This window comes from Oryctolagus cuniculus, chromosome 3 (genome assembly GCF_051225735.1).
Source record: "Oryctolagus cuniculus isolate XC-2025 breed Fujian yellow rabbit chromosome 3, ASM5122573v1, whole genome shotgun sequence".
Classification (NCBI taxonomy): Eukaryota; Metazoa; Chordata; class Mammalia; order Lagomorpha; family Leporidae; genus Oryctolagus; species Oryctolagus cuniculus.
In genome coordinates, this window is record NC_142869.1 from 89164354 (window position 1) to 89179607 (window position 15254).

The 15254-nt window shown below is 38.1% G+C and overlaps 2 protein-coding genes across 18 annotated transcripts in view; one reads left to right on the forward strand and one right to left on the reverse strand.

Moving 5' to 3' along the window:
• The window catches only part of PRPF40A (pre-mRNA processing factor 40A), a 56837-nt gene extending 47623 nt beyond the window's left edge, over positions 1–9214 (forward strand). For all 8 annotated transcript variants that reach the window (XM_051849558.3, XM_051849563.3, XM_051849559.3 and 5 more), the window contains one exon: positions 1346–9214. In XM_051849558.3, coding sequence (XP_051705518.2) covers positions 1346–1438 — 93 coding nt within the window. In that variant the 3' untranslated portion in view covers positions 1439–9214. The remainder of the gene's footprint in view (positions 1–1345) is intronic.
• FMNL2 (formin like 2) overlaps positions 8376–15254 on the reverse strand; it is a 337175-nt gene continuing 330296 nt past the window's right edge. For 4 of the 10 annotated variants that reach the window (XM_051849554.3, XM_051849553.3, XM_051849548.3 and 1 more), the window contains one exon: positions 8376–10432. In XM_051849554.3, the coding sequence (XP_051705514.1) occupies positions 10323–10432 (110 nt within the window). In that variant the 3' untranslated portion in view covers positions 8376–10322. Of the gene's footprint in view, positions 10433–12449; positions 12544–14087; positions 14214–15254 lie in introns of all 10 variants that reach the window. The other 6 variants (XM_051849552.3, XM_051849549.3, XM_051849550.3 and 3 more) reach the window with 3 other exon arrangements.

Below are 15254 nucleotides of genomic sequence, written 5' to 3' on the forward strand. Positions count from 1 at the left end.
TGGCATTACAGGCATTAGTGTTAGCTGCTTAGGCCATAATGTTGGCCTCAAAATTTTTTTAATACCAAATTAGTCTTTAGTTTCTCATATATATAAAGGATACTTCAAAAAAGTACATGGAAAATGGTTTTATTTGGGAGCATAAAAGTATTGTTTTCATGACATTTATTTTCAGTATTTTTTATGAAGACCTCAAGCATGGATTTCAACAGTTTTGGCTCTAAAATAAATACCTTTTAATTCCATTTTTTGACATTCCTTCATATATGAATGACAGCACACAGTAATGGCAGCCTCTTTAGCAAGAAAATGCCTATTAATCATCATTGGAAAGCAGTAACTGAAGATAAGCCTTAACCTTACCTCTGGATATTCTGATTGACTTGGTGTGAGTTAGAATTTTAAAGCTGCAATAGGTCAGTCTGATTTCAGCCTTGGTGAAGAATGATTGAATCATCTATACTGGGATTCTTAGCTGAATGAATCCCTGAAGTAAAGATGGATGTGTGAACTATTCACTTTCACAGGTTGTGTCTCACAACAAATAATGTAGTATTATTTTTGTTCTTCCCTCCATGCCCCCCACCCCCACCTTTTTTTTCCAGCCTAAATCTTCCAGTTTGTACAGGGCTGGGTGAAGTAGTGCAACAGAATAAAACTGCCATTTGGGATGCCTGCAAACCTTATCAGTTAAAGGTCTTGGCTCCTATGTTTCCTATCCAGCTTACTGCTGATGCATTCTGGGAGGCAGCACAGGATGGCTCAGGTTGTTGGGCCCCTGCCACCCACATGGGAGACCAGATGGACTTCCAGACTCTTGGCTTCAGAATGGCCCAGCCCTGGCTATTGCAGGCATTTAGGGTGTGAAATTAACACATCACAGATTTCTATTTGTTTTTTCTCTCAGATAAAAACATTTTAAAAAATCAGTATATTCAAAGTATAATGTTGCATTTGAAATAAAGCTCTTAATAGGGACAACCAGAATCTCTGCAAAATTAATAGTACTTGAACACCTTGCTTCCGTTAAATGGAAATGAGATGTTTCATGTGCAGTTCTTTAAAAGGAAAAGACATAAGAATGTAACATTCTCAATGGTTAATGTGTTAATGTAAACTGAAAAGTAGTACCTTATAAAAAATGTGGTTCTCTAACATAACAAAGGAATCCTTAATTAGCAATTCATTGGTGGGCTTTTGAAGAAGTCAGTCTTGAACCATGTGAAATGTATTGCTCCTGAAAGAGAATATGTACATGTAGATGATGTATTTTATGAAAGGTTTAGTACTGTCTAAGCTTCTGAGTACTGACATTAACTGTTATTTTGTATTCAATGTCTTTTAGGGAAATTGGGATACTTCTGGCAGTGAATTGAGCGAAGGGGAATTAGAAAAGCGCAGAAGAACCCTTTTGGAGCAACTGGATGATGATCAATAAATTATACCAAATATATGTTTACAGTATGATTTAAAAGTAATTCAGACCAGGGATTCTATTTTAAGTTCAATTTAAATAACACTGGGTTTTAATTATCACAGAAAAAAAGTGCATTTAAGTATTGTTATTGTGGACTTTATAAAAGCAAAGGAAATTGAAAATAACTTTTGATTCTGTATCAAGAATCATATTTTCATACGGTCATATAACTGTTTCTGTGACCCTTTCATAGGGCACTGCAGGATGGATTAAAGGTGGCAATTTACTGATAACTGCAGATGTCTCCTTTGTTCTGAAGTCATGAGGTGATTTGATTTACTTTATAGAAGTTGGATTTTGAAGACATAATGAAAATTTTGATAATACAGTAGTACAAAAAAAGCACCAGCAACTGACAAAAACTGCTTTTTTGTGCACTACCCAACTGGTTAAAGCCAATGTGATCTTTTATGGTGAGCTCCTAAGAAATAGGTGGTTTTGATGGAAACCTGGTAGACCCTTTAACAAGAGTTGTGCTGATGAGCACTACTATAATAAAGCCACCATTATTTTTTACGAAACATCTGACTGCATTTTAAAATGGTTGTTGAGGGCATTATTTTGAGCATCTATTTTGAGGTGATATTTTAAAAAAGTTAACATCAAATCAAATTGTAAATTAGTTTAAATATATTGCCTTAAGGACCTACTAAAGAATGTGCCACCAAACTTTAAGTGATAGTTGCAATATCCTTGTCTAAAAAAAAAAAAAATCAATGTTGACTTAAACATTTTCTTTAACAGTTGTCTTGATTTTTTTTTTAATAGGTTTTTTTTTTTTTTTAATCCCATTGAGGAAGTCTTTTACCTTCCCTGCTCACTGAGAAGTATTGGCTTCGTGGTACACATTCTAAAGCATTTCTGATTTGAATATTTTTGTACATTTTTATCGATTATTAAACCTTCTCTTCTAGTGTGTACTAGTATTTATTTCTGCTTAAACTGCTTAGCACTAAAGAAATTGTATGATCGTTTTAAAGATTCTAAGTCCCTGAGATTTTGCTTCATCTTATGCACATAGCTAGCTTACTTTTTTAAGAATGTTACATTTCCTTACATTTGAGATCCCTAGATTTGTTTTTCACCTGTGAATTTCCTATGGAATATTTTAGAGAGGCAATGGTTTAATGATAAAATACTCCTTACATGCTAACTTTTAAAAGTTGGTAATGTAATTTATACTATTTTCCTTCAGTGCAGGAGGTTTTTTTTTTTTTATAAGTAAATAAATTTTAGCATATAGTCTTTGGTATTATCTTATTTTAAGTTTGACACATTGAGATACTCTGTTTCATATTAGGATTTAGAAGAACAGAAAGTTTTCCCCTCACCATCTTACAGAGTTTGAAAGTGGACCTGACCAGGATGATACATTTACCCTCTGATTTGAAATGTATCCAATATCCACTATTTAAGGGTTGAAGGGGAAAAATTTGTTACATAACTTTGCCATGTCATTTTTCTGCTATGAAGCATGACATGACTTTATGGAAAGAATCATTATATTTGAGAAATTGTGATCAGATTGCTTGCTTGAAAATAGCCTCTTGTATATTAAAGCCCAAACACCCAGCAACAACTTTGGCAATAGTGAATTGCCTAGACTTAAATTTTCAGAGGTCTCATTGCAATGATAGTTAAGATTTGCTAATCATGTCAAACACAAGACATGAAAGTAATAGTCTTTGAAATATTCATATGATATTGGGAGATACACTAGTGATGTTTCACAAAAGAATTTAGATTCTGTAAAACATTGTTTTAATTATTTCCATGAATGATTCTTAAAGTAAAACTTTAAAGTTTTGATTTCTTTTCTATTTAAATAAAAAGTTATTGATATGTTTTAGCATGTCCTTAAATAGATTTCTGTATTTCTTATACTCTTATCACAACCTAAATCCCTACAAGGTAGCATAAAAAGAAAGGAGTGAACAAACTGCAAAACAAAATTCAAATCCTTTTCATAAAAAAGATTAAATGAATTGATTGTAATCCTTTGATTACCTTTGATGGTCCCATCAGTGGAATTTAATTGCCAGAAAATCAGTTGATGGAATATTAACCTAATGTCTTGTTTCGGAGTCTTCAGTTAACTTTAGTAAACTTCAGTTTAACAGATGTGTTCAGGCAAGAAAGCATGTTTATTTTTCAGGGGAATTTATACCTTTCCAATGAACACTCAGGCTATTATCCCTAAATATCATTAATAGTAAAAAATGCGTTAAAATTCACTGGTACTTAATATTTGGTCAAAATAGGGACCTCAAGTTGTTTTTTTTTTTTTTTTTTTGGACAGGCAGAGTGGACAGTGAGAGATTTTTAATAGAATGCATTTAAATAAAAACTACAGCAGTGTCACATTTTCCAGTTTGCTGGTCAGCATTTTGCTAGTATCCAGAGTAGCTTCAACATGTAAATTATTCATGTTTCTAAACTTTAAAAAAATACTTGTTATGCCTCCCAAATTCACAATCATCCCAAGTTATTTCATCTTTTGACTTTTTGCTTAATTGGGCCTTACTATAAAATGGAAAGGAGGATTATCCTAGAGTAGAACAGTCAGTTCAGTTCATAGCAGAAGGATAAAGCAACTGCAACAATTCCTGGAATATGGTGTGTGCGTATTTCTGAAAACTTTTCATAGATCCCAATTTTAATACAGATTTCAGTTATACTTTAAGAGTTTGTCTAACTATTCCTGGTTTCTTCCCAGTACTAAGTGCTTGTTAGGCAGCCATTTTCATTTTTCCTTCTAGAAAAGGATAGCTCCTTCACATAAAAGATTTTATTAAAGCTTAGATTCTACGGGAGAGAGGATGTTTACTAACCAAGTAGTACACAAGGAAAAGGGATGACTGCCTAATTTTTAAGTTTCTAGGGCATTAAATGAATTCAAATCATAAAATTAAAATACTAGCTTTTAAACTTTGATTTTTAAAACAGTATTTCAAAATATATATATTTTGACAGGCAGAGTTAGTGTGAGAGACAGAGAGAAAGGTCTTCCTTTGCCGTTGGTTCACCCTCCAATGGCCGCCGCGGCCGGCGCACCGCGCTGATCCGATGGCAGGAGCCAGGTGCTTCTCCTGGTCTCCCATGGGATGCAGGGCCCAAGCACTTGGGCCATCCTCCACTGCACTCCCAGGCCACCGCAGAGAGCTGGCCTGGAAGAAGAGCAACCGGGACAGAATCCGGTGCCCCGACCGGGACTAGAACCAGGGGTGCCAGCACCACAGGCAGTTGTTTTTGTTTGTTTTTGTTTTTGTTTTTTTTAAGATTTCTTTGAAAAGGTTACAGAGAAGGAACAAGCCAAGAGACCTTCTATCCCTTGGTTCACTCCTCAAATGGCTGCAATGGACAGGGATGGGGCCAGACTTATTCCAGGAGCTTATTCCAGGTCTCCCACATGAGTGTAAGTGCCATCAGCTGCTTTCTGAGGCACATTAGCAGGGAGCTGCATCAGAAATGGAGCAGCCAGGACTTAAACCAGCACCCATGTGCAATGCTGTGTCACAAGCTACAACTTAACCTTCTGTGCCACAGTGCCAGCCACTATTTCCTTGAGACTTTTTCTTTTCCTTTGAAAACATACCTGTCTCAGTACCAGGAAAATTTTTAATTCAACCATCCTGCATTCCTAGGTAGAATCACTCATTGGTATAATGGAAAAATGGTTGTTTTCATGGAACTGTTCAAATAGGTATTTATGAGTCTCCTAATTCTTACCTTCATTTTTCTTACCTTGTTACATTTTGATTGTTTTGACTTAATTCTTCATTTTTCTTGTTTTCTGTTTTGGTGTGAATACTCAACATGTTAAGTTCCTTAGTGGCAGTGATTTTTGTTTGCTTTGCTGCTGCATACATAACACTCCCTACATAGCAGGCACTTACTGAAGGACTGAAAAATATTAATTGATGTACGCACTCATGCAGCATCTGAAGTATTCATCTGTATGAAAGGACTTGAAAACGCTATACTGCAAAAAACCATACTCACCCACAACCAAAGCCTCAGGCATAATCATAGTGCCCCTAAGTAACTACTTCAGAAGTGTCCAAAAGCTTGTTGGAACAGATGTAATTTCTAAGATGAACATAGTCATTTTGTTTTTTGTTTGTTTTTTTTCCTGACAGAGTGGACAGTGAGACAGAGAGAAAGGTCTTCCTTTGCCGTTGGTTCACCCTCCAATGGCCGCCGCTGCGGCCGGCGCACTGCACTGATCCGATGCCAGGAGCCAGGAGCCAGGTGCTTTTCCTGGTCTCCCATGGGGTGCAGGACCCAAGCACCTGGGCCATCCTCCACTGCACTCCCTGGCCACAGCAGAGAGCTGGCCTGGAAGAGGGGCAACCGGGACAGAATCCGGTGCCCCGACCGGGACTAGAACCTGGTGTGCCAGCGTCACAAGGCAGAGGATTAGCCTAGTGAGCCACAGTGCTGGCCTGGGATTCTTTTTAATATAAGTCAATCAGTTGATGTGGCAGGTACTCACAGTTTGCTGGAGCTGACAGTGGGAAGTGAGAGATGACTTTCCAATTACCCACGTACCCTTTAGCTCTCCATTTTAGTTTGTTTACCCAGCTTAAGGTCTTTAACCTTAACCAAGGTAAATTCTGTACTTTGTAATCTTTCAGTATAAAGATGGTCAAAACTGCTTTTGTGATTTTCAGTAGTATCTTACTCAAGCCCATCTCAGTGTTAGTGATTAACAGTTGATCATTGATGTTTGCATTTTCAGAGGAATTGGAATACACACACCATCACAGACTGCAAAACAGCAGGTGGCCAGCTATTCAGATCAGATTCTAACTACGTCATTTGTTTATTCTATACTGTGTTGTTCCATAGGGTATCTAAATGTATCACTTACACACTTGTTTTGGTCCTATCTGAACTTCCCTGGTAGGTTTTGGTCTTACCTACCTCTCCAACTGAACCGAGGACTTGTTCTGAAAGGTGAGTAAAAAGGGAAACAGTTTGTTTTCTGTGTTTGTAATGACCAGATTATCAGTTTTGTTTGTTTTGATGTAAAGAACTTCATATACAGTTAGACCTTTTGTAAATAAATTAGAAAAAGCCATCTTTAGTAAATAAAAGATTTGTATCAACTTTTTCCTTTAAACACGTGTCATAGGCAGCAGTTCTGTGTTGAGTTGCTAGAAGCCCACATCCTATTTCCTGAGTATAATACTTGTTTTATTTGCTAAAATGTTAGACCAAAAAAAAAAAGCAAAAGTATGTCAACATTTCCTTCATGCATTTGTTTCTCGCTTTAAATTTTTTCTTTAGATGAGACATTAGTTTACAAAGAGATAAAAATTAATCCTTTTGTACCATCTTTTTAGACATTTCTGCTAAAAGTATAGGAGGGTTGTTTTATTAAATATTAAAATAGATACAATTTCATATTGTTTGTTTTATAATTCACATATATCTTCCAGGGAAAGCTGGGTAATTCTATAAAGACAAATCCAATATGTTAAAGAAAAGCAAAGTCATTGACTAATACTAAGTCCCATTGTATGTTGAGCCAAAGAGTCAAAGAATTAGCATTTTGGTATACTTAAGTGTTAAGGGGAAAGTAAGGAGCAGGGGTATTTAATTCCCGTGTCATTGGTAAAACATCTTTTTAAAAATAGATCCCATTGGTATTTAATCTCCTAAACCTAGCCATATCGCCTTACTTTAACTTACTGGTAGAGTTTGGATTTGAAAACTTTCTGAATTTGTGGAATATTAAGACTTCTTTTAGCATTAGGTATTTGTCCTGGTATATATAACAAATTGGAGATTCTTCTTAAGTGCAGAATATAATTTTTTGCCTTTACATAAAAGAAAAACTGTACTACACTTTTTTTTTTAAAGATTTATTTATTTATTTGAAAGAGTTACACAGAGAGAGGAGAGAGAAAGAGAGGTCTTCTATCCGCTGGTTCACTCCCTAATTGGCTGCAACTGCCGGAGCTGTCCCGATCCGAAGCCAGGAGCCAGGAGCTTCTTCCTGGTCTCCCACGTCGGTGCGGGAACCCAAGGCCTTGGGCCATCTTGTACTGCTTTCCCAGGCCACAGCAGAGAGCTGGATCAGAAGTGGAGCCGGATCTTGAACCGGCGCCCATATGGCATGCCGGTGCTTCAGGCCAGGGCATTAACCCACTGTGCCACAGCGCAGGCCCCTGTACTACAGTATCTTAACTGTGGAACAGAAAACACATTGACATGTGAACAATGATCCGTGCTTGTACAGGCTTTTTCACCAGCTAGATTTATGACCCTAAGGCACTTAATTTTGTGTGCTTGGTTTCTGCATGTGTTTAACAGTATTAATAAATAGCTAACAGGCTTGTTGTGAGGAGCATAATTGTAAACAGCCAAGTGTGAAAAATGTAAAATAACACTGGTAATTGTGACAACAATTCCTTAAATGACCATATAGCCCTCTTAAGTTTTTCTTAAAGCCACTTGGAATGTTTTCTAAAATAAGTTTTATACTTTCTTGAATTGGATAACTTAAGAGTTACTACTTTTGTGTGCTTTGCCAGCTATTGTTGGGTATAGCAATACCTCTTTGTAATCCTCACCTAACTTTCTGTATAACACCCAAACTAGAACTTGGGGGAGTGAAGGAGACATGGGATCTCACAAAACAAGAGTGATTGCTGTTATCAGTAACACTTTGGAGATAACATCCCTCAATATTTAAAAAAAAAAAAAGTTTTCCTGTATTCCAAATACGAAGTAATCAAAAGTTCACACAAAGAGATTCTTCCTAAAATTTAACAAAATATTTGGACTGAGTTCAAATAGCAAGATGGGTGCTTCTAGAAAGAAAAAGTCTATATAAAACATCAGAAACCCCCTCAATTGCACCACTGAATGATCACTACATATTACAGAATAGTAGTGTAAATAGTTTATTTGCTCATATGCCATGAAAAGACCAGAAAAGTAACATGAATTGCTTTTATAAAACATTTCTAATGTTGCTAAAGTAGCAGGCCCATTAATAGACTAACAGTAAAGAACATGCCAACATCATTGTCTATTTGAAGAATAATAGGCAATTATTTTAACATAGATGTCACCACTGAGCTTTGGAAAACAGCTGCTTTGTAATAAAGTTCCAACTATTTGTCTTGTGTCTCTCACAGCCAAATTGCTATTTTCATCAGAAAGCATGTTAACTGAAAGACAAAATCTTGGCATGTTCTTTTTAAAGTACACACTTATGTACCAGCAGGTGGCAGCTCAAAAGTAATCTGTGAATAGGTACACTAAAGTGAAATTTAACAGATCTCTAAACTGTCCTTGTAGTTAAATATATTAAAAAAAACTATAAGTTAAAATAATATTCAGATTGTATAGCGTAGGTAGGCTGATGAATCTTTAAACAATATTTACATTATTACCCAGAGGCTTAGAGTGGGAATTAAAGAGAAGTGTAAAAACCATAAAAAACTGCACCAGTTTTATAGCAAAATATCTGTACATTTAAAAAGAGGTCATATAACTACACGTTATCCAAGGAAAAGGGACCTTCACCAAGGGGTTCACATAAGCACAACATAAAATAAGAAATTCAGTGGTTAAATACTATACAATAAACTTTACAATTAATATATTGATGGTAATGTACCAAGAAGGTAAGCCAGAAGCAGAATGTATATTATGGAAAGTATAAATTTAGCTTAGTCCAGTTTTTGACTTTGGAATGGGTCAAGTGCCCTGCCAGAGAGGCTTAATTAGCCATTTAGCTCCATTACAAATACCACTTAACCTTAATCTCAATATTTTTCAGCAACTTAAATGTACTTCCCCATAAATAATCTGGGAATCACAGAAAAATTTAGCTTCAGTGCATGATGTCAAATGAATCATCTCCAATTTACCCAAAAAAAAAAAAAAAAAAGGACACCCCCCCTCCTCCCCCCCAAAAAAAACAAAAACACTGCGATTGTCAGAGGAGAACAAAGCCAGGTTCCTAACACTACCCTGCTAGCAAGTGTAATTTTGAGTGTTTATTGACAGAGCTAGTGAACTCCCTGGCTAGCAAGGCACCAGTTTCTACTCAGGATTGACCTATAATGTTCCTCAGAAATCTTAATACTGAGATGTTAAATTTAGTGCCAGTTAATAAATACATCTGCATTAAAAAAAGCTGCCTCAAGCTGAAGAACACAGTACTGCAGATAAGTGCTGGACAGCAGTTTATGCCATCACATCCTTGCATTCATCCCAGTGACCGTGTCTGCCAGGGTGTCATACCCTAGAACAGAAGTAGAATGTGAAAGCAGAGACTAAGTTCTTCTGTGCCACTGCAATTGCATCTTGTTTGCACTTTGCCTGGGCTTAGTTATGGATACAAGTAGTTCATGTGACTTTTCTTGCATGCTTTGAGTCCTTATAAATACAAAACTTATGGATATGGCTGAAACAAAATTAACTCCTTAAAAGACATCTCAGTAAAGGAAGCCCACAACAGATGCATCCATGTTATTTACAACTTATCAGGAAACCAGGGAGGATGATCATGGCACAATCACACACAATGATTTTAATAGGAAATTTACATTTTGGTTAAAAAACTGAATAACATTGGTGTAAAAAAGATACCTAATCAAATCAAATCCTATTGCTTTGATTAATCTGAGCAGGTACTTCCATTTTTAGGCACTTGTTAACAAGGGTTGAAAGGAAAGCCCATCATTTTAAAATTTCTATGTGTTTGCTAAATCTGAGCCCTTAAAATATTTGTGTTGAAGGCTGCAGTTAAATAATAGCACATAAAGTTCACATGGGCAGTTTCATTCACGCACACCCTCTTCATGTAGGCAGGTCGCTGGGGTCACATTGTTATTTCTGCACCATTAACAGAACGCAAGTTCTGATCATCAAAGCGCCGCCTGACACTTCTCCTCACCGCGTCGGCTCGTCTGTATGGTTGGTTTCTAAGATCTGTAAAGAAGAGAGTGCCAATGAAAGAATAGCAACCTTTAATACCATGTGTCTAAGCAAGACAAAGGCCAGCTGGCAGCCAATCAAAGCAGCTTGTGTGGAAGAGTCAACTAATGGGCCCTTCAAACTCATTGAGCAATGAACCAAAGCATTTGCCTTTTATATTTACAATCAAACAAAAAAGGATGCAGTACTGGTTAGGATTTTGGGACTTGGAGAGGAAAAAAATACAAAAGAGATTATTTTTGTCACTGACCAGGGAGACTAGTTGAAGTCTTTTAAGGTTTCTTGAAATGAAGCAGCTGTGGCTTAGTTTTTTCTGGAAGCCTAATTGTCATATCATCATTAATTGTAAACTGCAAAACTAAATATGTCAGATTGTCCTGACATAGTTTGCAGATACTGGTTCTGTTATTTTTATTGCATTAGCCTACCTACACAGTTATTTTATCATTTTGCAAATTAGACATAATATCCAGTTAATGAAATCTACACTGAAATACTATTCTAATCCCTGAGTATACTTTCCTGCTACCCAATACTTTGTTTCATCTGCAAGGAGACATGGGCCATTCTGCATTTTCCAGTTCGTGTAGCCAGTGCACAGATGCCTGACAAGGGGAGGGAAGGACATTGGAATGCCCACATCTCAACAGAGCACCTAGGTGTGGCTCCTCCTTGCCTAATTCTAGCTTTCTGTTAATGTGCACCCTGGGAGGCAGCAGGTACCTGAGTCCCTGCTACCCACATGGAGACCCAGATTAAGTTCCCAGCTCCTGAACCAGTAATTAGGGAACTGCATCCTCCCTCACAAAGAAAAAATTGTCTTGTAAAAGAAAATAATCACCACATTCTGATTTAAGAAGATTCTGCTCTATTGGATGAACAAAGGAATTTTATTTAAGCACTCCGAATATGTGGGATATTCTTGAATAAAGTAAGGCAGATGGCTTAGCCAGCAAGTAGCCTCCTTTTGATGGAGTTAGGACATAACGAAAAAATAATAATAAAGTAGGCTTTGTGCTTTTCCCCCCTTGTTTTGTAAAATGCAAGGGACCTTCAAAAAGAAAATGCACATTAAAAACTATGCACAAATTTCAAAATCTTTTGCACCAAAATAAACTTCTATTAATTCGATCTTCCATAATTTTTTAAAGTACCTTCAAATATATTTCCCTTTCCTTAACTTAGTATTGTTGACTTCTGCTACCTTCAGGAAGGGAAATACAAACAACAGAATTAATACAGATTGCATCTGTTTTATAATCCCTTCATGTACTCGATAAATTGAAAATGGAGCTAATGAGCCACCGCACTGCCCCATATAGTTTCCTGAAATTTACATGGTAAATAAAACGAAGACCAGGGTATCCGGCTTCTCTTGAAAAATTGGAAAATGTGGCCATACTGGGCCCAAATCCATACACTGACTATTCTGGAGCTGAAACCTAGCCCTTCAGGTATAGCAGAGCCTCCATGAGGCCTACCCTTCTAGCTCCTGACTCACTCACTAATTTGTGACCCTGCCCACCATCCAAAGTCAAGCAAACAATCATTTAGCATGCTCTGATCTCTGAGCCCTCGCATCCTAACCCAAACTGTTAAGGCCAGACGACCACCTTTGGCCAAAAAGCCACAATCACTGAGACCCTGAAGCAATTAGTTCTAAAGATCCCACTCAAATGCTGTAGATCATGTTTCCAGGCCAGGATCTCTTTTCAACCTCCAGATCATATGGGGTTGGTTAACTGAACAACATGAAGGCTGAGAAAGGACAGCCTGGCATCTGGACCAACTACTGTCTGATCAACAAATACCTTGCCCAAGCCAGCAGACTTAGGAACATGAAGTAGGCCAAGAAAGAGTTGAGAGACAAGCCCAGCCTCACATCAGCGGAATAATGAGTACAAAGACTTTTCCCTGATCATACTGTCACCAATATTACCCTTAGCCATAGATTGAAACCATTGATCTGCAAACAGAGAGAGGAGGAAGCTAAGTAAAAAGTGATGCTTGCCAGCTCTGTGTATCCTCCACCACCGGTGTGCTAGAAGAAATCCTTACCCTCGAGTGAACATTTGGAAATTTAGTGATATTATTCTTCTTTAAGGCTAAACAGAAAAAAAAACAAAAACACAAAATGATGGTTAAGTAAAAATGGGATGAAAATGGAAAGCAACTCAACTTAGTGCTTAACATTCCCGGGCATGTTAGCCAACAGAGGAGGAGACTGGAAGGCCATTGCTATCAGAAGTTAGATAAAACAAGGGAAGGATGAGTGTGTCTTCCTACCCAGCTCTGACCACCCAGTTCCAAGCTGCTTTGAAGATTGGCTCCAGAAAGACAGTCCAGCTTAAGTAAAACTGACAGCAAACATAGACCAAGCAGTGTCTAGCCTGTTAATAAGCACTGGTGGGTAAGTACACTGCAGAGCAGGCAGAGACACACTATGCCCTCTGATGTCACGAGACAGAAGAACATACATGACAAGAGCAAGTCATAGTCAACACAAAACAAACACCCAATTCCATGTCAACCTCAGCATGACCGTCAATCCACAGCTATTTCCAATGACAGACTGGGCTTCCCTCGTGCCTTTTCTAATCAGCAAGGCACTAGAGAGAAGTTTCATCACAATCTGAGCCCAGGAAGTTACTTATTGAGAAAATTTGGTTATCTTTGTTGACTTCTAAGAATAGTGGCATTCCAATGATAGGTATTTGTTGCTTGTATTTCTGGTGCCACTATCCTGATCCAAGAAGCAGGTCCAGAGATAATCTCACAGAAGAAATACGCTGGGTTTGACATGGAACAAAGTCACCGTGAAGAGGTATGAATGAGGTAAGATGGTGTGAGCGCCTGCATCTTTGTTGACTCTTCCTGCATCATAGCTTTGTTCCAACATGGAATTGCTCATAACTACACTTGGGCATGACACTCAGAGCGAACACATATGACCAGCTCAGCGTGGGGTGCTGTGGGGCCATGGATTGCCAATATCAGCATACAGACTTCTAAACAATGCCAGGGTTAAGTTTACATTGTGAATTCCATTCCATTCCATTATGGACTGCACATGACAGCTAAGAAAGGCCCAATTTATAGCTATGCATAATTCAAAGTTCTTTCTGAGAATCATTTCGCAGTTTCAGAACACTCTGAGGTAACTGGGTATTTTTGTTTTTAAAGGGGGGAGGGGCTACTGTACTATCCATAAACCTATTAGAGCACAGCAAAAGTGCTCAGCAAATGTTAGCCATAATAGTTACTGTTAGTAATGACACTATCCCTTTGTATTCAAACGTTTAAGTCCAAAAATCTTACAATCTCCTTGGTCCCAATCCTGATTTTCAAGGAAGTTCTCTGTTTACCATTTTTCTGCAAATTTCTTCAAGCAATTCTATTAATTCAACTGTCAGCCATGCCCAGACTGTCACAGCAATGTGGATTGCATGTAAGTACTGAAAGTGGCAGTGAGTGAGCAGTAATAATTGAAATGCAAAACCATGCAGCATGAGGACAACACAAAATACAACATGATGGAGATGGTAATTCCATGCTACACATTGATTGGCCCTGACAGACACACAGAGAGGGACATAAGTTGTCAAAATAAATAAATAAATAAATAAATAAACAAAAAACCTGTAGCAACCTTTTAAGAGCATCAGGTGAGAAAGAGTAATAGTTTAGTAATGGTATTCCTCAGTGAGAACAGGTTCGCAGAAAAACCGAGAGCCACGCTTGGCGGTGCGAGCAGTAAAGGGCACAGTCTTCAGCACTGCATTGAGAATGACAGCCAAACAACACAGACAAAGAGAGGAGAAAGCCAAGATCCATCACATTAGTTCATGGTTAGTGCTTTGTTAATCATACCTGGGGACGGAGGTGGGGAGAGGGTGGGCAGGAAACGGGGAACATGAGGTATACTCCAGTTAGTTCATGGAAGTCTTTAAGAGTTTTTCAACCTGGGGCTTAGGAGCAGAGCAGAAAATGGAATGCATTCCAAGGAGAATAAAAACTGCTCGAGAGGGAGATACGCATCACCTCCTCTGGTAGATCAATCGCTTAGGTCAGGGACATAGAAAATGGACGTGCATTCCTTACATAAAGCCAGGTGTCTTTGGGATGGAGACACATCCGGGTTAAACAGAACACCAAGTCCTTCGTTACAACATTGCATGCTTCCCTACCTACAAGTTCATCTTACTGTGGTGCTGAGACTAACCAGTGCTTACCTAGAGAGGAGATCTGTTCCTGGTCTCGTTCAGAGTAGGCTTTCTCTCTCAGTGTGGAGGAGGCAAGGACACATGCTCAACAATGGGGGCTTTAATTTGAAGGCCTCTGCAGGCCACTCAGAGTAGGCACACCTACGCCGAATGCACGTGCGCTGTGCGTAGAGAATGGCATCTCCGTCGGCCACTGCCCTTTCAGACCTTATACTACTTCAATCTGAACCATTATTGACTCTTTAAAAAAAAATCCATAACTATCTTATCTGGCTTATCTGTGTCTAATTTCTCTAATTCCCCTGGGTCTGAGTTGGTGAAAAAAATGTGTGGGTTTCACAGTTTGAGATCCCAATTTTCAGTGTTGGCTAAGCTATAATAAGAAATGAAAAAACATGACCAGGAATTAGGTTTTTTAAGAAATTAGGACAACTGGGAAAATGTGAATACTGACTAGATATCTGATATTAAGAACTTGTCAGTTTGGGTGGTAAGTAGAAAGGCTAATGCAGGGGCTGAAGCTGTGGCACAGCGCGTAAAGCCACCACCTGCAGTGCCAGCATCCCATATGAGCGCCAGTTCAAGTCCTGGCT